The 21,605-nt window shown below is 44.1% G+C and overlaps 2 protein-coding genes across 3 annotated transcripts in view; one reads left to right on the forward strand and one right to left on the reverse strand.

The window, feature by feature from the left end:
• Window positions 1–21,605, reverse strand: part of FANCM (FA complementation group M) — a 666,273-nt gene that overhangs the window by 453,676 nt on the left and 190,992 nt on the right. The gene's annotated exons all lie outside the window — the stretch shown is intronic.
• LOC138260329 (heme-binding protein 1-like) overlaps window positions 1–21,605 on the forward strand; it is a 64,218-nt gene that overhangs the window by 31,997 nt on the left and 10,616 nt on the right. The window contains exon 3 of the mRNA XM_069208719.1: window positions 5,866–6,007. Within this exon, the coding sequence (XP_069064820.1) occupies window positions 5,866–6,007 (142 nt within the window). The remainder of the gene's footprint in view (window positions 1–5,865; window positions 6,008–21,605) is intronic.

Here is a 21,605-nt window from a genome sequence, read left to right on the forward strand (position 1 = left end):
GATCATGAACATGCTTTGTCTTCCAGGAAACATAACTTTTGAAAGTTGTAGAAGTAACTGTAGAAAACCTGGGTATGTTTTTGATTTTAATCAAATTGCGTTATAAGACCCTATTTCACATTGACTACAAACGGCAGATGTGCTCTCAGTTGTGATAGACACGAAAGCAACACCTGCTTAGCAGAACTAGTTGTGGTGGTTTCTGGTTACCGAGTTACCGTTTAGTATGGTTCGTGAAGCAGATGCAGACTTGCTTCCTGTTTTGAAGAGAAAGGTGTGAAACTGGTAGCGCCCTTATAATGTGAAACCCTTGGTTGGTAAAGGAAGGTCACTTTTGTGATGTGCTGAGAAGTTGTCTAGACATAAGGTTGGACACTTTCTTCGATTGAAAGTGGTATGTGTGTATATCACAAGCTTGTGTCAGATCATTTTAACAAGGTACTTTTCTCACGTGGACTTATGAGTGGCGGTCTTTGTTTCACCAAGGGACGAACAAGTTGGCTCAACTTAGTCCCAGCCACTGATCGACTGTTGCAGTGCTGGGCAGTAGTGAAATCTCATTTGCTTAGTGTGGGTCAAGAGAAAATGCCCCAGGCCCCCACACTTTATGTGATTTTCCAGGGCTCAAAGGTGGTGGCCAAGACACGGTAGCACAAGTGGAGTTTTACTTTTTCAATAACAGCACATTACTCTTTTGGAATACTTCTATTTGGCAGCTTGAGAAGAATAGGGTGAGTGCTTCTGAGGTTCCTGCTATCCTCAGAATTTTGGGGAACAAACTGAAGGACCAGGTGGAAAACACTTTCTTTAATTTTCAAATACAGAATTGTCTTACTTTACACACGTCTGATTTCATCACAAGCGTTCAGAGTGATATGTTTTAATTTGTTGAAGCATTGTATGTGTTTTTGGAAAAGTGATCTGAGGCCCTATTATTTGACTTCACTAGAACATTGTTACTTAATGGAGATGCTCACCTTTCAACAACTCTGCTGATAAGGTCAACCTTACCCCTGATCTGGAACTTGAATTCTTATTTAAGAAATTCAATGTAATTGCTCCTGCATTGCAAACTGTCACAGTCAACAACGTACTACAAGCAAATTTATGGTTGCTTATATTTCAAAGCTGTCATGTTAAGTTGACTCTTGGAAAAAAAAGGTTATTATATTCTCCTAGCTACTAAGGTAATTTTTTTCTCAAATTAAATTTACTGCCACGATAAATAAGTGTAATGGTGAACATGTTAAAGCAGAGCTTCAAATACAGGTTAACCTGAATTAACTGCTCCAATTTCTGTTAATTTTCTCTTTGAAAAAAGTACGTCTAAAGTCTGAAGCTGTGACAGAAAGTATGCTTTCAAATAGAAAAACTGAAAGAAGTACCGCTGCATGGGAGCTCAAAGTCTATATTATGTAGAGAACACTGTTCCGATTACATCGTTCATGGTGAGGAGGCAGTATCCCGTGACAACGGCCCCTCATTTACCAGTCATGATAGTCTTCGAATTTCGCTTACTGTGCATCCGTTTGCTAGAAATAAGCCAAATTACATACTGAGGTTTACTAAATACTGCTGATTATTACACCAACCAAAGAACAGGAACATATTTTGATTTCTACGTGTTATCCATCTTTTTACCTACTTTTATGTTCCTGCTTGACCTGCTTCGACGTATCCATTAAATTGACCTTTTGTCTAGAATTGTTTTTGTTAATTTTAACGCTTTATTCTGAATTTATACAGTCACTACTCAGGATTTGCCTCATGCCGGGCGCATCCCCTATACAGAAAAGACCACAGTATCATAGGCTGTGAGATTCTTAAAGGATGATTGCTGCTATGCCTGCAGTATGGAAACAAGGACACAAGAGATCCTATACGGCATTGGCAGGTCTGGATTCTGTATTATTTCTGGGATGACTAGCTGAAAAGAACTTCATCCAAATTACTGTGGAAACCCGGGTGGGATTGGGGGCGTCATAATGATTCAGTTTCAATGACTTTGGCTAGAAAGGGCGAATCTAAATAAATATGCATTTAAAGTAAATAAGTGTGGGACTTTTTCGATAAGGGCAAGGTTAACCAAAGGGTCTTTATTTGCTGATGTACTAAACCCTCAGAAAAAAGATATGCTGATCACGAATATGTCCAAAGCAAAGTAAAAAGGGCATAGCTTAGCCCTTGATAGCTCAAGGTCGTACTTGATTATTAGAATAAAGTATTATCTTAATTTTATTACTGGCAAATTTGCTTGGAAGAAAAGAATTGGCGCTAACTGGAAAGAGATGAATGAAGTTATTAGTGGTAAGGACAGAGGTAGTTGACTATGGTGATTAGGTGGGCTTAAACTGGCAGTGTGTTATGTGAAGAAAATAAAATGGCTTCTCCCAAAAGATGGCTTTCACTAAGTTAGGTAAGCATCAATCTTACCATGCATCATAAAACAGTTGTTGCTAGCCTCACGTACATCAACTTTGCTCTTCCAGGAGCAGTCTCATCTAAGTAGTCTGACTCACCTCTGGAATCAGAAAATACAAATTAGCTCAAACCTAAAAGAAGTCCTGTTATTCCTTGGAAGTCAGAGGAAATGTTTCACATATAAAACTTTTTATCCAGATAAAACACGGTATCTAGACAATCTACCCAGCATTGTAGGAGGTTTACACTATAAGTATTTGTAGAGTTCACTATCACCCAGAAGGGTACTATGGTGCAGAAGTAATTGCAGCTTTGCCTACTGAGGTCTGTCAAGCAGGCTGTTCGACAGCCAAGTCTTCAGCTTCTCATAGAACTCAAGAAAAGAGGAGGTGGCTTGGATGTGTTAAGGCAGGCAGTTCCAAGCCTTGGGAGTGATGTGTGAGAAAGCAAAGGACCCAGTTTTGTTTCTGCATGTGCGTGAGATATGTGCAAGTAGGAGTCTGGTAAAGCATAGGTGCCAAGTAGGTCCTAAAAATGAGATGTGACAGAAGTTTGGACTAGGCCAATTTGTGTACTGGAAGCTAGAGGAGTTCTCAGAAGTGCAGTGTGACAGGCATATAGTGTGGGAGGTTAAGTGTGAGTCTGGTTGCTGAGGTCTCAACGGTTTGGAGTTGTCTGGTGTGTTGATTGTTCATCCTGGCAAACAGGGTGTTACGCCGTAGTCCAGTTGTGACTGTGGCTGCCATTAAATAGGTCCTGAGAGGGCGGTGGGGAACGTGGGAGGTGGGAAGGTGCTCACAGGGTAGTAGAAGGTAGGAAAAGACCAAAAACGGGTGCATAACAAGGAGAAGAGCAAGAAGCAGCTTAAGGTGGCCACAAAGAGTGAAAGGTGGAAAAAAGAATCAGCAGAAAGAGCAAACGTGGCAAGAGAAAGTGTCCGAAATAAGCAGTGGATGATTTAAAAAAAACAAGAGGCAGAAGAGTGAAAGGGGAAAGAAGCAGAGAAATGTGCCCGTGGAAAGTTAAAAGTGGGCAGAAAAGGAGAGACAGCAATGTATCCATGGGCAGAAAATAAGCATGAGCGAAGTGTCCACTCATCCCATCTCAAATACTGCTACAATGACTCCTGCCCAATTTCTGTAGCCAACCATCACTATCAGCTTTTCACAGAAACTTCCTGTCCCGAAGATACCTTCATGAGTAATCATATGCCTGCATTTCCAGGAACCATGTGCAGGGTATATGGCCGTCCTACATGCTACCACCACTAAAAGTTTTTTTTTCTTTTAGACTCTCTAATATCTACCCACTCTATTCTTCCATCGCTCATTCATCACCTTCCTCTAGCATGTTCCCATTCCTGACCAGCTGACCATTACCTCCTTTTTACATTTTTTTGGTAAATGTTGGAATTTTGGTTCTCGGATTTTTATATGTGATAGACCTACAGTACACCTTAGATTAAACTGCTCCCAAGTGCTGATCTAGACTGGTGAGATCTTCTCAGGGGATCTAATAAAGATAAATATCTTTAACATATCTAGCAGAATTATAAGGAAATTATTCAGATTGAAAGTTACTGCTCAGCTTGAGTTCTTAGTGAGAAAACCATCAAGAAAGTCTATAAATGAGCTGTCGGGAGGAAGCCAACTACAGAACAGCCCAATTATATCAAAGCGCTTGTCAAGTAAACTTAGCCCTCAAAGGAAACCTCTGTAAGCAAATTCTGTTTTTTTCACTTTCACACATTTGTGAACAAGGAAGAGAGACTTACACATCACTACAGACTCTAGAAAGGAACATTAGAAATTCTGATGGTGGGAGAGTTTTATTTCTGGCAATTTAACATCAGTTACACTCTTTAACGAACAGAACAAACAAGCACAGCTCAACAGCACTGTGTAGGCAGTGCTCAACTAGCATGACAGATCAATGACCCCAACAATGATTGCTTTGTATGTCCATCAGATGATCTCTCGATACCTAGCAAGGACTCTAATCCCATTAGTCAAATTAGTTCTTCTCACTGCAGTAGTGGTGAGTTAGCCCTCCCCATATCCTTCCTCCACTGTCCTCCTGTTTCTAACATACACAGTGTGGGGCTGCACATTCAGTTCTCGCCTACTTGGTCTGTGTCCCCCATATCATGGTTCAGCATGTGTGTCTGCAGAGGGTCCCAGAAATTCCTGGGGCTTTGGGTCAGGGATCTCATGGACTAATAGAGCTCTAGCTGATAATTACAGAATATCATGTCCTGCAGACGGTCTCTCACCCGTGGTGAGCAGGTACCACTCCACACACAGGATTATCCATCGTTTAGCTAACAGCAATGCTAGTAATGAAAATTGCCAGATAGTGTACGACACTTCTGTCATGTAGCCCAGGAGCACGATCTTCGGGGTTAATTCTAGTTGCTCTGCAATCATGTCCAACAGAAATCGGCCAACCTCACTCCAGTATCTAGCTGCTGCCGGGCACCAGGTGCAGAATGCTCTCGCAACCACCGTAGTGATAGTTTCCGGGGGTGTGATAAGCTCTATGAATGTATTTGAAACTTATGAGCCAAAGTTTTACTTTCGGGAACAATGCCCCTGTTTGGCCACAGCAATAGGTTCATTCTGTGTCTGTGACAGGGTCCTCGAGGTTTGTATCCCATTGTGTTCTAACCCTGATGGGCGATGTGAGTCTCTGGTTGTATGCAGTAATAAAGATCGGTCACCAGACATTTGCCTGTAGGGGTTGTCAGCAACATTGTCAATATGTTCATCTCATCAAGTGCTTGAGGTAGGGTAGGGCAGTGTGCTTTGTACACCACTCAAAGGTGATCGTAGGTAAAAGTATCAAAGGGAGAGGGTGTGCCACCGTCAACCTCAGTCGGGCAAGTTAGGAAATGGCCTGAAAGGAATAGGTCGCCCAGGGTGTACACCGCCCGGATTACTAGAATAAAGTTAACTCCACAATTCAGACTATTGCCAAGCAAGGTTTCAGACAAGACGCACTGGACAGCACATCTCAATTACAATTCATCATGGGCCATACTGACAAGCCCTGTGCTACTCCCATCTGTCACATTTAACATAATGGCTGCACATACAGTCTTACTGTATGCACAGAATAATGATGGACCTAGATATTCTTCAAGTGGAATTTGTTTTTGGAGATTCAGCCGAAATTTCAGAAACACCTACTTGAAAGGTGTCAAAAAACAAAAAAGAAATATCTGAAAGGGATATTTTATGGTTTAATGTTTTTACTACTCCATTATTTATAGATTTCTGTTAATACAGGCATACAAAAGCTAATGGTTATTCCTTTTGTCTGTTTCAGCATACAACACACGTTATGCGTTTCCTCTGAAAAGTATCTCCTCTAAAGCAGTTTGCCATATGAATTGTGAGAAATGCACGGTCATTTATCTATGAAGGCTCTTTTTTTCCTTCGCAGTGCAGTGAAGTGCTTTATGAAAAACGTCAATATGGAAAAGCTAAATGGGCCTGTGTCAAAATGCAAGAAGAGCAGTATGAGCAGAGCATATGCCTGGGATTCATGAAGATCATGAAGTACATTTGTGAGCAGAACTCTTCAGGTAAAAGCATTCCCTACTGTCGTGGAAACCATGATAGTGCTCCCGTATAAAGCAGATGAGGTTCTGTAATATATTATGGCCAAAAAAGGGATGGTTAACTCCTATTTAAAATAAGTTTTGTGGTTATAGTTAATAATCGATCTACGAAATTATAATTTATCCTCCTTCAATCGATACGTAGAAACAAAAACATGTCTGAAGTGTGGGCGAGCTCAATACTGAGATTGTCATGTTTTTGAGGCGCTTCATGTTTTATGCTTTTTTGCATCTTACGAGCAAAAGGATTGAAGCTCTTCTTGGAACACCATGATTTGCCCCAAGAAAAAAAAAAGTGAGCAGACAGACAAAGGGGGTTGACCTCTTCTTTAAAACCGGGTGACATCACCAGGCGGGCACTTGATGTAGGGCAGAAGATACCAACCAGAATAGGTTTTGCACTTAAATTGAGAGAATACTTTTTTAATGGAGGCTCGAAAGACCCCTCACAAGAAAACACAGAACTTTGACACACAACTGACCACTATTTAGGATCATACAGAAACCATTTCAACCATAATGGCTCAGCACTGCAATGGAAGTAGTGGCACAAAATATAAAAATACTTGAGTAACATGACCGGGATTTATGTTTCAACCCTTTGTGCTCTTTGCTGTATGTGTCTTAGAACTGAAAAGAAAGATTAAAAAATGTTTCAGTGGCGTCCATCTTTCATGATTCTGAGCGTTCCAGTTATCCACGAAGGAGAGGAGTTGAGAAGTAATCCAAAATTTCAACAACTTAATTTTTAGGTCAAGCCTAGGCAAGCGCTGTCTCTCAACATGTTGTGATCTACATCTGTGGGCTTTCACCACGCCCATCAATTTCATTAATTTCTTGGCCTACCTTTCAAAATTACCTTGATTTCGTAGGTAAATGTTTCACTTTTGCCCCGCCTTTAGGCTGCTTTGTTACCGCCTTTGGAGACTGACTCTGTTACATGGATGATTGCACGATCAGCCATATACCTTAGTGTGGCGCACAACTTTTTTCTTTTGCATCGCCACTTTGCGCTGCATAAACGTATTTTGTTTCTTCTTCCTTGTTTTCGGCATGCCATTGTTTCTTTGTGGTGTTTGAGCGCCTTACATGAGGTCATGAAGTTTCATATAGCAACTCATACCTATTTTTTTTGCCAAACATATTACTCTTGTCTCCCCTCCCTCATAACCTGAATGCACAGCGTAAATGTGTTCTCAAAATGCGCACCGCGCTCAATTTTTCAACACAGCACCCGAAAGTCATCAGGGATGTGTTGAATTTAACATTGCAGGGTGCAGTACCTTATGTGGGCAAAATGGGTCCCAAAAGACACGTAGTGCCAGACTCTGGTACTGCACCCTTCCCCTGCTTCGTGCGCATAAGAACAGTAAATGTTGCAGGTTTTTTCGGCCAGCATATTAGAAGTGTAAAAGCGTTAACGTAACCATGTTGTTCCTGCTTACATTTTACATGCTTTACTTAATGTTTCATTTTCTATGAGTGTTTGCTTTTTCCAGGATGTTGTCACTTACTTTTTTTTCACAGCCAGCATATTACTCTGGTCTCCACTCCCTCATAACCTATTTCCCATTTTCTGATTCTCCAGCACCGCAAGGCCATACAAACGGCAATAGTACTATGCAAATATCATCACTCCGCTGCATACAAAAAAAGGTTTTTAAAAATGCAATTTAACGCCAATTGCTCTGACTTTCACAAATGCGAGACAGATTGCATTGCAAATGCTTGTTTTTCTGGTCACTGAAGTGGAGGTTCTTCAATCATACGGTCTCATCACCCAGGGTCTAACAGTGTTTGATCTGCTCTGGGTCGAGTCAGTGCCAAACTGAAATATGGTAGGTGAGGGAGGCAGCTCGGAGTACAGCAGCAAACAGGAAGTACTATTTCTCAAAGTTACCAAGATCCTGCAGTTTCTGCACCTGCTTTTGTATCCTGCCAGATGCAGGCTGAAGTTTAGGAAAAACAGTCTTCCTTCACACAGGGTGATAATTCCATGCATTTCTTAACAATAAAGCAGGAACTGGCACTACCTGGAATAGCATGGTGATGTGCATCTGGCCAGGGGAATTCATTTGTGTTTATGTTGCTTGGCTATGGGATCTATAGTTTGGCGGAACCAAGCTGATCTAAGCGAGGGGTGTTGAGGGATAGAAATGATACACAAGCAGAGCCTAAAGCTAATCTGGATCAGTTGATTATTTTATTTGCTACCTCTCACTGGCACTCCCTCAACACATACATCTCACATTCATAAAGCGTTGCCAGAGTTGATGTTTTAGTGCCACTATGGCACACCATATTACCAACTGTTCCAGAGAGGCTGGTAAGGCAGGCTGGCTGAACCTTGTGCCTATGTAAGAATACAAATAGCTTCATCTGCTTTTGTTTCTGCGTATATTGATCACATACCACTGTGCTTCCTTTGATACAAATTAAGGCAATGCGTTAGGTCTGGCATTTGCAAAAGTTAGAGGTACTGGCATTGAAAACGATATTCTTTTTAGCTTTTGGTTTTTGTATGCAGTGGAATGCTGATATTTGCATAGAGCTATTGCCATTCCTATGACCTTGCGGCGCTGGAGAACCAGATAGTGGGGAATAGATTATGCGGTGGGGAGACGAGTAATACGCTGGCTGTGAAAAAAATGAAGTAAGAAAATCCTGGAAAAAGCAAACAGAGAATGCAAGATTAAGTAAAGTATGTGAAATGTAAGAAGGAACAACATGGTAACATTAACGTTTTTATACTTGTAATACGCTGGATGCAAAAAGCCTTCAACTTTTACTACTGTAATGTGCACGAGCAGGGACCATCAGCTCTCCCTAGGTGTCCCCTGAGATGTCTTTTGGCCGCATAAGGTACTGCACCCTGCACTGTTTAATTCAACAAATCCTCAATGAGAAAATGTAGTGTGGCGCCTTTTTTGATAAAAGTTTCATGCTGTACATTCAGGTTCTGAGGGAGGGGAGACAATAGTAATACGCTAAATGAAAAATAAAATAAGTAGCAACGTCCTGCGATCTCCTCGCTGCTGTTACAAAAAAAAAGTTGGAACTGGAAGGGTGGCTTTCGATCAATGTAACAAGAGCTAATCTGTGTAAAGACATTTTTTCATCCCACACTTTCAGTAGCTGAAACATACTATTATATGGTAAGCAGGGCGCACACGAGGGGCTTAATGGGAGCAGAAAGAGAAAGGAATGCAGATTTGTAGGTGTAGTAAGTGAGATAAAGTGAGATAAATCACATTACTTTGTGAAATGACCAACATTTCCGAAGTATTTCCAAACGGAGAAAGGGAGAAAGTGTGAATGCGTTTTTGCCTGTGTGTGAAAATTCCTGGTGAAATCCAACAGACACCGTACCATGCCCGACTGAAAGCACCTTTCCATGCCACAAAGGATAACAGGGAATGCATCAAGCGACTTCAAGCTTGGCATCTATGTGAATTCTAGGTGCTGGACGACTTATGGCTTAAAATAGTCTCCAAAATCATCGTAGTTATTTTGCAGTTTTATATAGCGCAAACTCGACCAGCAGCCATAGAAGCACTTCACAGGAGCACCAATCATATTACACAAGTGCAGATGCATTTTTTGGGAGGCACGGGGAGATGAAGTGAATTGCCCAAAATCACGGTATGGTGAACTGATGCCAATACTTGAACTTTGTTCCCCAGTTACAAAGGGAGCAGCTTTGGCGCTACGTCACATTTGAGACATCTATTGACAGAGAGCATTAATTACACTGGGAATGCTTTGGATAGGCGGGACCAAAAAAAAAGATTAAGTAAAGCATGTGAAATGTAATCAGGAAGAATATGTTTACATTAACGATTTTACACTTATAACAGGCTGGCTGAAAAAAACCTGAAGCATTTACTGTTCTAATGTGCACGAAGCAGGGAAAGGATGGAGTACCACAGGCTGTCTCTAGGTGTTCCTTGGGACCTCTTTTTGACCCTGCAATCTTGAATTCAACATATCCCCAATGACTTTCAGGTGCTGTTCTGAAAAATGAAGTGCAGCGCCTGTTTTGATAAAAGTTTTACGCTGTGCATTCAGGTTATGAGGGAAGGGAGACAAGAGTAACATCTTGTTTGAAAATAAAAATAAGTACTAGGTCGCGCTATATGTAACTTCACACATACGGCCACGGAGCGCGAAGCAAAAGAAAAAATAGTGCGCCACATTAAGCTATATGGCCGATCGTGCAATCATCCATGTTGGCAGGGTCAGTCTACAAGGCAGTAACAAAGCAACCTCAAGGCAGGACAAATGTGAAGCATTTTCCTACGAAATCAAGGGAATTTTGAAAGGTAGGCTAAGGAACGAATGAAAGTGACGGGCATGAGATTGGCGAGGTTAAAGCCCACAGATGTAGATTACAATATGTCAAGAGACAGCACTTGTGCGCTGCCTAGGCATGACCTAAAAATGATCTCTCACTGCAGACTTCGAAACAGTTGCTCCATGCGGCTTCAAGAGAAAGCTCACTGCCTTGTTACCTTTGCTTCACCAATAGAGTTCTATTTTTATTTCTCTCTCCCTACCACTTCTGGCCCTACAATGTTCCTCTCTGTATCAACTCTCGGGCTCTAGTCCTCTTCCCTCTACTGCATCTCTCACCTTGTCCATACATAGCTCACTCTCAGACAACTATCACTATTTTTCACCACACATCTTTCTCTGTCTATCCCTCCATCTCTCTCTCTATCTCTATCTCTGGCTCTCACTCCCTCCACTCTCTGCCTCTGCTTCCGTCGTAGGTTCTTCATGTTACCAGGATGTACTCCCACACCTTTCACAAATGGATCGCCAACTGCACCAACACCATAACCCCCTTCAAAAGGAACAACGGCAGTCATGCCAAGAAAGCCAGCTGGTTCACCCCAGAACTCCGAGAATCCAGACGCATCTGTCCTCACCTCAAGAAAATCTGGAGAAACACCAAATCCACAGAAGCCCAAAGCAACTTCAGAGCTGCCACCACCGCACACCACCAACTCATCAGGAGCACCAGAAAGAAAGCTATACAAGAGAGAATCTCCTCACAAGCACAAAACAGCAAGGAACTCTTCTGCATCATCAAGGAGTTCGCTCAACACAACAGCGAAACAACAGACATTTACCCCCCTCTCAAGACCTTTGCGACAGACTCAACACCTACTTCCACCACAAAATCAAGACCATCTACGACAGCTTCATCGAGGACAGCCTACGCGCAGAACCCCTTCCACCAAAACCCAACACCAACAAACCAACAATCACCAACTTGACACCCCTCACCACCGAAGACGCATTGAAAACCATGAAGTCCATAACCTCTGGGAGCCCCATGGACCCATGCCCCCACCACATCTTCAGCAGAGCCGCTGACACCATCGCCCCCAAGCTCCACCTCACCATCAACCACTCCTTAGCTGCCACCTCCTTCCCCGATGACTGGAAAAACACAGAGATCAACCCCCTCCTCAAGAAACTCTCTGCAGACCCCACTGACCTCAAAAACTTCAGGCCCATCTCCCTACTCCCATTTCCTGTGAAAGTCTTCGAAAAAGCCATCAACAGCCAACTATCCACTTTTATCGAAGACCACAACATCCTCGACATCTCCCAATCCGGATTCAGGAAAAACCACAACACCGAAACGGCCCTCCTGGCCGCAACAGACGACATCCACTCCCTGCTGGACAAGGGAGAGATGGCAGCACTCATCCTGCAAGACCTCTTGGTGGCCTTCGACACAGTCTCCCACAACACCCTGATACGCAGACTTCACGAAGCCGACATCAGAGACAAGGCCCTTGATTGGATCCAATCCTTCCTATCCGGCAAAACTCAATGAGTAAGACTCGCCCCCTTTCTTGCGAGCCCCACACTACCGACCGTGGAGTTCCCCAGGGATCCTCCCTTAGCCCCACACTGTTCAACGTCTACATGGCACCGCTGGCCACCATCGTCAGAAGCTACGGAATCAACAATGTCTCCTATGCCGACACCCAACTCATCCTCTCCCTATCTAATGAACCCAACACAGCCAGACAACTTCCGTGAAGGCCTGGAGTCAATCGCCAACTGGATGAGAAACCACTGCCTTCAACTCAACGCGAACATGACAGAAGTACTCATCATGGGCCCTCAACCCAAGTCGTGGAATGACTCCTGGTGGCCAGCCACCCCTGGAAACCCGCCCACCCCCACAAACCATGCCCGCAACCTCAGAATCAACGTGGACTCCAAACTCAACATGAACCACCAAATCAGCTCAGTCACCTCCACCTGCTTCCACACCCTACACCTCCTACGCAAGACTTTCAAATGGATCTCCCTCAAACACAGAAAGACCGTCACACACGCCCTCATCACCAGCAGACTGGACTTCAGCAATGCACTCTACGCCGGAATCAACAAGAATCTCACCCGCAAACTAGAGATCATCCAGAACGCCGCCGCCAGACTGGTCCTCGACCTGCCTCGACTCTGCCACATCTCGCAAAACCTTTGCACATTACACCGGCTTCCCATAGAGAAGAGAACCACCTTCAAGATCCTCACCCACGCACACAAAGGCCTCCACAACACCAGAACAGCCTACCTGAACAAGCGACTCCACTTCCACACACCCCACAGGGCCTACGCTCAGCCCAGCTCCCTCTCGCCCGAGTACCCCTGCATCAGGGAAACCAGAACAGGGGGACAACTCCTTTTCCTACCTCGCAGCCACCTCCTGGAACACCCTCCCTCTCCACCTCAAAACTACCCCCCTTCTCTAATTCATACAAAGAAACTGAAGACCTGACTTTAAGACCCACCTCACTGGTGGACACTACACATCCCACCCCCCTGCGCCTTGAGATCCTTGCTGGTGAGCAGCTGCTCCATATAAACACTGATTGATTGATTGAAACTCATATGATATAACCCAGTATGAATGGAGGGTGGCAGCTGAGTGTTTCAAAAAATATATTGTCATGTTTAGCTGAAATTCTGCACAGTAATCATGCTTCAACAGCATAAGCTTTTGCATCCTTTTAATATTCCTGACAAGCATGAAGGAGATACACTCCCACCCACAGGGCGAGATACTAGAGAGCAGGTCGTTACCAAGAACGAGACAATACATTTGGTAAACTGAAGGCCAAACATCTGTCAGGTTCCTTGAGAACCAGTTAACATAACTTCACTGAGGCTCAGTATAATTCATATGTACAGTTTCAAATTTTCATTTTCAGTGTCTTCAGTTTTTTGCGTTATAACTAATCACGGGAATGGTGTTTACAGAGAATTATATTTTAAGCACCCTGTTCAGCAGAGCTTCTGTTTTTAGGATGAGTAGAAAGGTGAAGTGGGAGAGCAGGATAAAAGTGCATGGCATCTCTCATTCTAGTTTGTGAATTCCTCAGTCGATCCCACCCAACTAGTCAAAATGGATAACTAATCTTCTTGACTACTCAAACCTCGAAGTTTCATTGAAACTCCTCTTTAATCTCCCAGTAACCATCTATGGTCACAAAACTGTCCACAATGGACCACTGATCAACAGTTGTGTGCACTTTTTGAGAAACCATAAGGATCTGCTGTATCCCAGTTCCTTCTCTTTGTATCCCATATTGTACTATTGAGATTCTTTCATGGCATCACTGTCTATGCGAGGGGAGGGGGGGTGGATGGGGCCCTATCCCAGTAAACGTGGCACTGGGCAAACAGTGCACATTCTTCACATCAAACAACAAGCAACTATTATAGGTGTTTCATATTTCAAGCATACTAAGTGTGTTGAAGCTGGGTTACCTTTAAAATGCAGATACAAACAAAAATTCACTTTGTAGCCAAAATAATGTTATCTTGCTTCATCCCTGACAAATCTCTACCATCACTATGTGTCACTGACCGGATTCACTGCATGCAAGAGTAAATTGTCAACTTTACATTTTATTTGTTGGGATTGGGAAATGGCGTTCTTTTCTATTGCACCTGCTTGATTCCGTACATGGTAATGCTTTAATACCACTGTCTGGCATAATCAGATTGAATATCTACAGCAGGTTCTTAGGGAGCAAAAACCTTTCTCTCCAAGACCTTGGAGACATTGTGCAGGGGTTGAACACCCAAAAGTGCTACAAAGCCACCTCGCCCATGACCCTCCATTACTGATGTATTTATACACACCGAAGCACTTAGGAATCCAACCCGTCTCACACCAACGCACTCATGAATTCACTCTCTATGAGCACACTCACTTAATGCACCCATGCCCCTCACCTTCACTCATTTTTACATGCACTCCCTCAAACTGATCTGGCACCTTCTCTAGTACTCAATCACTCCAACAGTCATTCTTTCACTCCATCTGACTAGGCACCCAGTCACACTCATCCATCACCATGATTAGCTCTCACACAACCTGGTGCACTGAACGTAGAAGGAGCAAAAGGGAAGAGAAAGGCAGGGGGCTTGTGTCGCAGAAGACAGAAATATACACTGCTCAGGGAGAGAGAAGGGCAAGGCAGGCAAGGATGGAGGGAGAGGGTAATACTAAGGAGAGAAAGGTAAGGGACTGAGATAGATAGAAGCTTATCACAGGCAGTTGGAAAGGCAGTAAACGGAAGCAATAGGAGCATAGGGGATGTGGCCTCCTTAAGTAAACAGGAGTAGCAGAGGGTGCAGCTCACCAGAGAAAGGCCAATAAGTTGCATGGGTATAAAAATACTGTCACACTTTCCAGTTACTATCGTTCTTACACAGACATAAATCATGAGTGGGGGAAAAACACTGGCCTTCTTTTCACATGTTTCTGTATCTGAGAAAGGGATGCAGTGTGAAGAATCTCAAGGCTTCTTGCAAGACTGAGCAGCGGAAAAAGGTATAGCCAAGGGTGGCAAACCTTTATAACCCAGATGACTGCCTCTGATCCCAGTGCACTTCACTAACCTGCCTCACAAAATGACTACTATAAAGTTCCTCCACAAAAGGGCTGAGGCCCTCCTCGTTCCCAGATCTCATCTGCAAAGATAACAGATTCATGGTGAACCAAAAAACCATGGAGCAGTTCTCCGCTGTGAGAGGGAAGTAGAGGAAGAGCAGTAGCTGTCATCTCTCTGAATCCTAGTGGCATTGGTCAGTGTGCTGTGCCAGGACACTGACCCACATTCTGTATGAAACTCAGACGCAGTAGGATAAAGTGTCTGAAAAGACACCGGCATTTAGAGGAAATTCAGGGGAGAAGCACCACAGAAGCAAGTGAAAGAAACACAGACTATGAGACAAAAGAGATAGTAGCACTGAGTGAGAAAGAGAGGAGCCACTGGAACTAGCAAGGAAGGGTAGATAGACCCACGAAAATCACCCAAGTCTCACAGCACCCATTTTCCAGGAATAAGTCTGTTCTGCTGACCTGTCAAATCCCATGTTTTCTATAGACACAGACTTTCCAAATCAGACTGCAAATTCATAGCTTAGAAAGAAATTACAACATAAGTGATTATATGTTTAGCTCTAGAAATAAAGCATTGTATGCTTCTTATCATTGCTGATTAAAGAGATCCTTTCCTCCAACTAGTGCCAGTCTGAAAAGGCAAGCCACTACCCAACTAAATATTTAAGCATATGAGCGATCCTGAACTACAGTGAATTCTTTCCCTATAAAAATATCCTAACAGCAATGTAACCCTGTAACCCCTTTCGGAAGCAACAACGGAAGACAGGGAATAATTACTTTTCCATGGAAAAAATAAATTAAAAACATCACATCAATAACTGCTGTCTGAGTTGCACTTATACTACTTTGACGAGCAAGTTACCTACGGCAAAGCCTTTTTAGGTAGAGACTACCTAGCCACAGGTTTTTCTCCTTAGAATATTCCCCAGGCGTCAGACAGGACCCCAAAAATTCAAAGCAGTATCCATGCGCACCAGCAGATGTAAGTGATGGCTTCACATCGACATCACTCTGCTCCGGAAGAGAGGTGCACAGATCTATATAAGAACCACCCAGGTGCCCTGACATCCGATTTCTTGATTCTTCCACGCCTATAGGCATGAAGCCAAAATCAGAATGCTTATGACGACTGTGCAGATTCCTAAATTGGGATATTTTGAGGTGAACAGAACAGGGTGTCTGGCAGGGTCTGTGAGGACTCTGCGGTTACATAGAATCTCGGCGTTACCAAAGGTTATTAACCAGCTTTTAGGATTGAGACTTCTCACTGCAAAATCCTCACCTTAAGATGCTACCGCAATACCTCCCAGGAGTTGGGTCTGTGAACTGGCTCAGACCAAAAGGTCTGGCAGACCGAGTGGGCAAAGTGCCCTTTTTGCTGGACTTGGCTGTCAAGACAATAGTGCTTTGTGAGAGTAATACCCACATAGCCACCTGGCAAATGTCCAGGAGAGGCACTCTGCGTGCCAATGCTGTGGTAGCAGCCTTGGCTCTGGTGAAATAAGTCCATAAGCCTTCCAGAGGCTGCTTCTTAGACAGTGTGTAGCAGATCCTAATGCAGAGCACAATTCAGCAACACTGTCTCGCCTTTGTTTTTTTGCTCCTGTGAATCCTGTAAAGAGCTAATCATCCATCTAGTTCAGCGGTTCCCAACCTGTGGTCCGCGCCCCCCCCCCCCCATGGGTCTGTAGACCTGGGCTGTCAGGAAGGCACTTCTCCAGTTAAAGACCTCTTGACAAACACATGTGTTTATATTTATTACTTCATTTGTGCAGCAGTTTTAAAAGCACTGCAAAGTTCCTTGTACATCCAGTAGCTTTCAAGCAAAAATAAATGGGTCAAGGTAACACTGGTGATTAATGTACCTGCTGGAGAGAAATGCGAGTTTGGTCTAATAGCACTGTTGACTCATATAAGGTATGGTTAAAATGCCTGCTGCAAAGAACATGTATCGTGCAAAGAAAAGTGGGTTACTTCTTTTGTCACACAGGTTCTTTTGTTACTGTGCAGTTCATAAGTTACAATTGTAATTTGGCACAGTGATCTATGAACTGCCATCAAAGAGCTGCATGGCAGAAATGAGAAAGTTATGTTCCCCCCCCCCCAGTCTTTCATTATCTTTTATACTCCAAAAGGCTTTCTTATTATTAAAGTCAACGCCAACAACTGTGTTATGTTCTGAATCCCGAGTTTGTGCTTCTCCAGACCAAGCACTCTTAGAAAATGCCTACCAGTGTGGATGATATGTGAATCCTACACCTTGTAGTCCCTTGTAAAGTTCTCCGACACCATACGCTGGTATGAGAGGTGCTATAAAGAAAATTAAATACATGACACAGAGACTATGGCGAGATGAGGCCCTTATAGTTTTACTTCCTTTCCCCACCACATATTTATGTGAAAAAGCCTTTTCACATTTTATCTACCTAAAAAATAAAAACAGAAATTGCTTGGGAAATGTAAAATCTGACGTGAGGATTCAGTTTTCCTAAATAAAACCAAACATTGAAAAGTTAGTCGCTGAGATGCAGCGTCAACCTTCTCATTAAATAAAAATGTAATATATTTTTTTTTTAATCTTTAGTAATTCGAGTATTTGTTTGGTGTGTACTTATTTGTGTATTTTTTGCGAATTACTGTTTTAATGTTTGAAATTTAAATCGTACAAATTGCTTGGGGGTCCCCGGCTTCCAGTAGTGATTTATTGGGGGTCCTCAGGAATCAAAAGGGTGGGAACAACTGATCAATGGTAAGATAGGTGTTGAAGCAGAGGGCTCTTTTTGGATGTAACCTCACTCCTCAGAGGGGTGAGGTGGATCAAAGAACGTCGGGAGGGTTAGGTTTTGCCTGACGTGAAAATGAGTCAACATTTTTGGCAGGAAGGAGGCGCAATTCCTAAGAACCAGCATGTCTTGGTAGAAAGTGGGTTAAAAGAGATGGGCTGAAACACTTTCACTCCCCGTGCCAATCTTATGGCCACCAGAAAGACTATCTTGAGGGTAAGCAACCATAGAGGACAGATATACAAAAGCTTACATGGAAAGCACAAAAGAAAAGTGTTAACTAAATTCAAATCCTACTGGGCCAGTATAAAAGGAGACGAAGGAACCAAATATTGTAAACCTTTCAAAAGATGCAGCACAGCAGGTGGTTGAAACAAGGAATGCTGATTTACCTAACGTCTGAAATAGCCGACAGGTAGCTGTTAACGGTGCCCAAATCAAAGCCTGGCTGAGCTGAGGACAGCACAAACAAGAAGACCCCAGACAGTTTGGAATGAAGTGTGTCTACCTGCTTGGCAGCACACCGGGTCTCAAACTTATCCCAGTGGTAGGCATATAGAGACAGTGAAGGTGGGTGAAGGGGACATATGACTGCCAGAGTGGCATCCATTACCTCAGGAGGAAGGTCAAAAGAGCACAACTGCAGCTGCTCAATCAACAAGCATGGAGATGAGAGAAGCGCAGGTTTGGATGAAGGACTTTGCCTTGTTGCTGTAACAGAAGATCTTCCAGAAGGGGCAGTCTAATTGAAGAACAGCTGCTTATGCCTAGAAGTTTGGGATACCATACTATCCGTGCCCAATATGGAGCCATTAGGATGACTTGGGCTTGGTCATATCAGATCTTGAGAACTCTGGGTAGGAGAGGTATTGGAGAAAAGGCATTCAGGAATCCCCAGTTCCACTCTATGTAAAGTGGGTCTCAGAGCAAGAGCTGCCTTAGAAACTCCAACACGCATAAGTGCTGGTATTGGACGTTCAACTGTGGTAAACTGATCAAGCCAAAGTTCTCACCATTCGCAGAAGAAACCATGCACCAACTCAGGGTGTAACTGCCATTTATGATCCACAAGGCTTCGACAGTCGAGTTCATCTGCCCAGGCATTCAAATATCCCACCAGGTGCAGCAGCACTAAGAAAATTCCCTGGCATTTCAGCTACGACAAGAGGCACAAAGCCTCCTGGCTCAGGTCCACAACATAATCCAGCCTTGTTTGTTGCAGTACCATATTGCGGCAGTGCTGTCCGTGACTACCTGAACCAGCTTTCCTCTGATGAATAGGAAGGCTTTCAACACCAAGTGGATGGCTCACAGCTCCTACAGGTTGATGTGAAGCCGGCCTTCCGCTAGAGACAAGAGGCCTCTGATCTCCATCTCTTGTAAGACGCCACCCCAACCCAGAAGTGATGCACCAGTCACAACTGTCAGCACTGGGTGGGGTAGGGAGAAGGGCCTGCCACTGACCCAATCAGGAGCCAACAACCACTACTGTAGATCTTTTGCAGTCTCCTTCCAGAATCTGGACCAGATCAGAGAGATGCCTCGAATGATAAGCTCACTGGCAGAGCTCTCCTATGCCACCTGGCGTGCTTGACCAGGAGGATGTAGGCAGGGGTGTAGCGTGGTCAGTAAGACTGGGGGAGTGTGAGCTTCAAATTTCCCAACAATCACACTGGCATATACTGTTAAAATACATTATATGAGAAGCAGAGCATGAGGGGGCTTAAGGGGTGGTCGAAAGGGACAGCAGTTCGGATTGTTAGGGTTACTTAAAAGACAGTACGTTGTAAAATAACCAGCAGTTTTAAGAACTTCAAAACAGAGGAGAGAGTGTATTTTGTGTCTGTGTGTGCATGTGAAAATCCTTGGTGAAATCAGACAGCCACTTCACTGTATCCAAATGAACGCACCTGTACCCAACTATTTACTAGAGAATCCATATATTATAAAGGTGTAGCACCCTAGACCCATCTGAAGCTACACCCCCACCCCTCGAAGCTATGCCCCAGAATTTAGGAGGCCATCAGTCCCAGCAGCCTCAGAGTAATTATCACTGAGATCCAAGGAAGAGGATGAACCATCAAGATCATAGACTTAAGGTCCTGGAGTCTAAGCCAACGAGGATAAGTGCAAAACTTTACCATGTCCAGAATGGCTCAGATGAAAGGAAGCATCTTGGAAGAAGTTGGGTGCGACTTTGGCATGTTTGCAATAAACCCAAACAATGTCAAAAGGTTCATCATAGTCTTGAAGTGGGTGACATCTGCCTGGGGTGAGCAGTCAGTCGTAGGGGTAAGGGAAGACTGGAACCACTGACCTCCGAAGATGTGCTGCAATGACCGCCATCACTTTCGCGAACACCTGATGGGTACTGGTGAGGCCAGAGAGAAGCACAGTGAACCGAAAATGCTCCTGTCTCACCACAAGCTATAGATAGGGTATATGAGCCTGTAGGTCGGGGATGTGAAAATAAGTGTCCTGCAGGTTCAACGCTATCATCCAGTCCCAATGGTTGGGAGCAGACAAGACCAGGGCCAAGCAGAGCATCTTGAATTTGTCCTTCCACAGAAAGGTGTTGAGGGAGAAAATCTAAAATTAGGTAGGGCCTCTGATCTTCTTTGGCACCAGAAAGTAGTGGAAATAACAACGACCGGTACCCTCTCTATGGTTTCCTTGGTTAAAGATGCCTACACTATCGAACGTAAAAGTGACAGATGGTTCTCAGCCATTCTGGTAATAGTGGGGTTTCCAGAAATGGTAGTGCATAACCCCGCTAGGATATTTGCAACACCCGCTTGTACAGGTGATGGTCTGCAACCCTGGCAGGACATTCCATACCCTGCCGCTAACAGGGTGGCAATCCGTCACTGCAGACATGCTAAAGAAGTTCAAAAGTTGTGGCAGCTGGAGGGGCTGTAGACTGGGCACCATGCTGCCCCTGTTGTCTGTGGGAACTGCGACCATGTAGAGACTAAGGAAGTTGCTTATCCAGTGGTAGTTGACCATCTTGAAAATCCCTACAGAAGCCACAGAGGGGCTGGAACCATGAGGTCTGACGTGGAGCGGTAGGGCAGGTCCAGAGAGAACTCTGTTGCCCTGCTGTCCTTGAAGAGCTCAAGGCTGAATCTGCCTTGTTCCTGTAATGGCAGAACAATTAAAAGGCATGTGTATCAAACTGCACTGGGCATCCCCAAAAAAACCATGGTCCGTATCCAAGCATGTCTGCGGGTGGCCACACTGATGCCAACTTGCTCTGCCTGAAGAACTGGTGTGTCAAGCTCACAACGAATTGTGAATTTACCTACCTCAAGTCCATCTTGCAAGGCCTGGGAAATTATAGCGTGAGCCTATTCAGGAACAATTGGAAGGATCTGAGACACTGAGTCTCAAAGTAAGTAGGTTTATCGGCCTAAAAGGCAGGTAGCATTCACCGAACATAAGGCGAGATTAGAGGGCAATCTGTCAGTTGATCAGGGGCCTCAAGCAGTGCTTAGCCCAGGTTCCTAAAGGGATATCAATAAGTGCTCACTAAACAGAAAGTGAGGCTCCTTAGAGGTCTGACCTGGTTGAGGATTTTGGCTAAACCATTGGTCATGGCAGATGGAGATGTCAGCAGCCCTTTGCATCACGATAGCAAATGATGCATTCTCATTAGCAGGGTATGGAGGAGGCAGAATCCACATCTGATGGATTGCCATCACTGGAATGAATAAGTGGTGTTGAATGCGACCCAAGTCTAGGCCTTGGAGATAGACAGCCGACATGGGATGACTGCCTTCATCCTGCATCAGTGAAGTCAGCATCTGTGTCCGTGTATCACGCTCGAGCATGGGTC

The sequence above is a fragment of the Pleurodeles waltl genome, chromosome 9, assembly GCF_031143425.1.
Source record: "Pleurodeles waltl isolate 20211129_DDA chromosome 9, aPleWal1.hap1.20221129, whole genome shotgun sequence".
NCBI lineage: Eukaryota > Metazoa > Chordata > Amphibia > Caudata > Salamandridae > Pleurodeles > Pleurodeles waltl.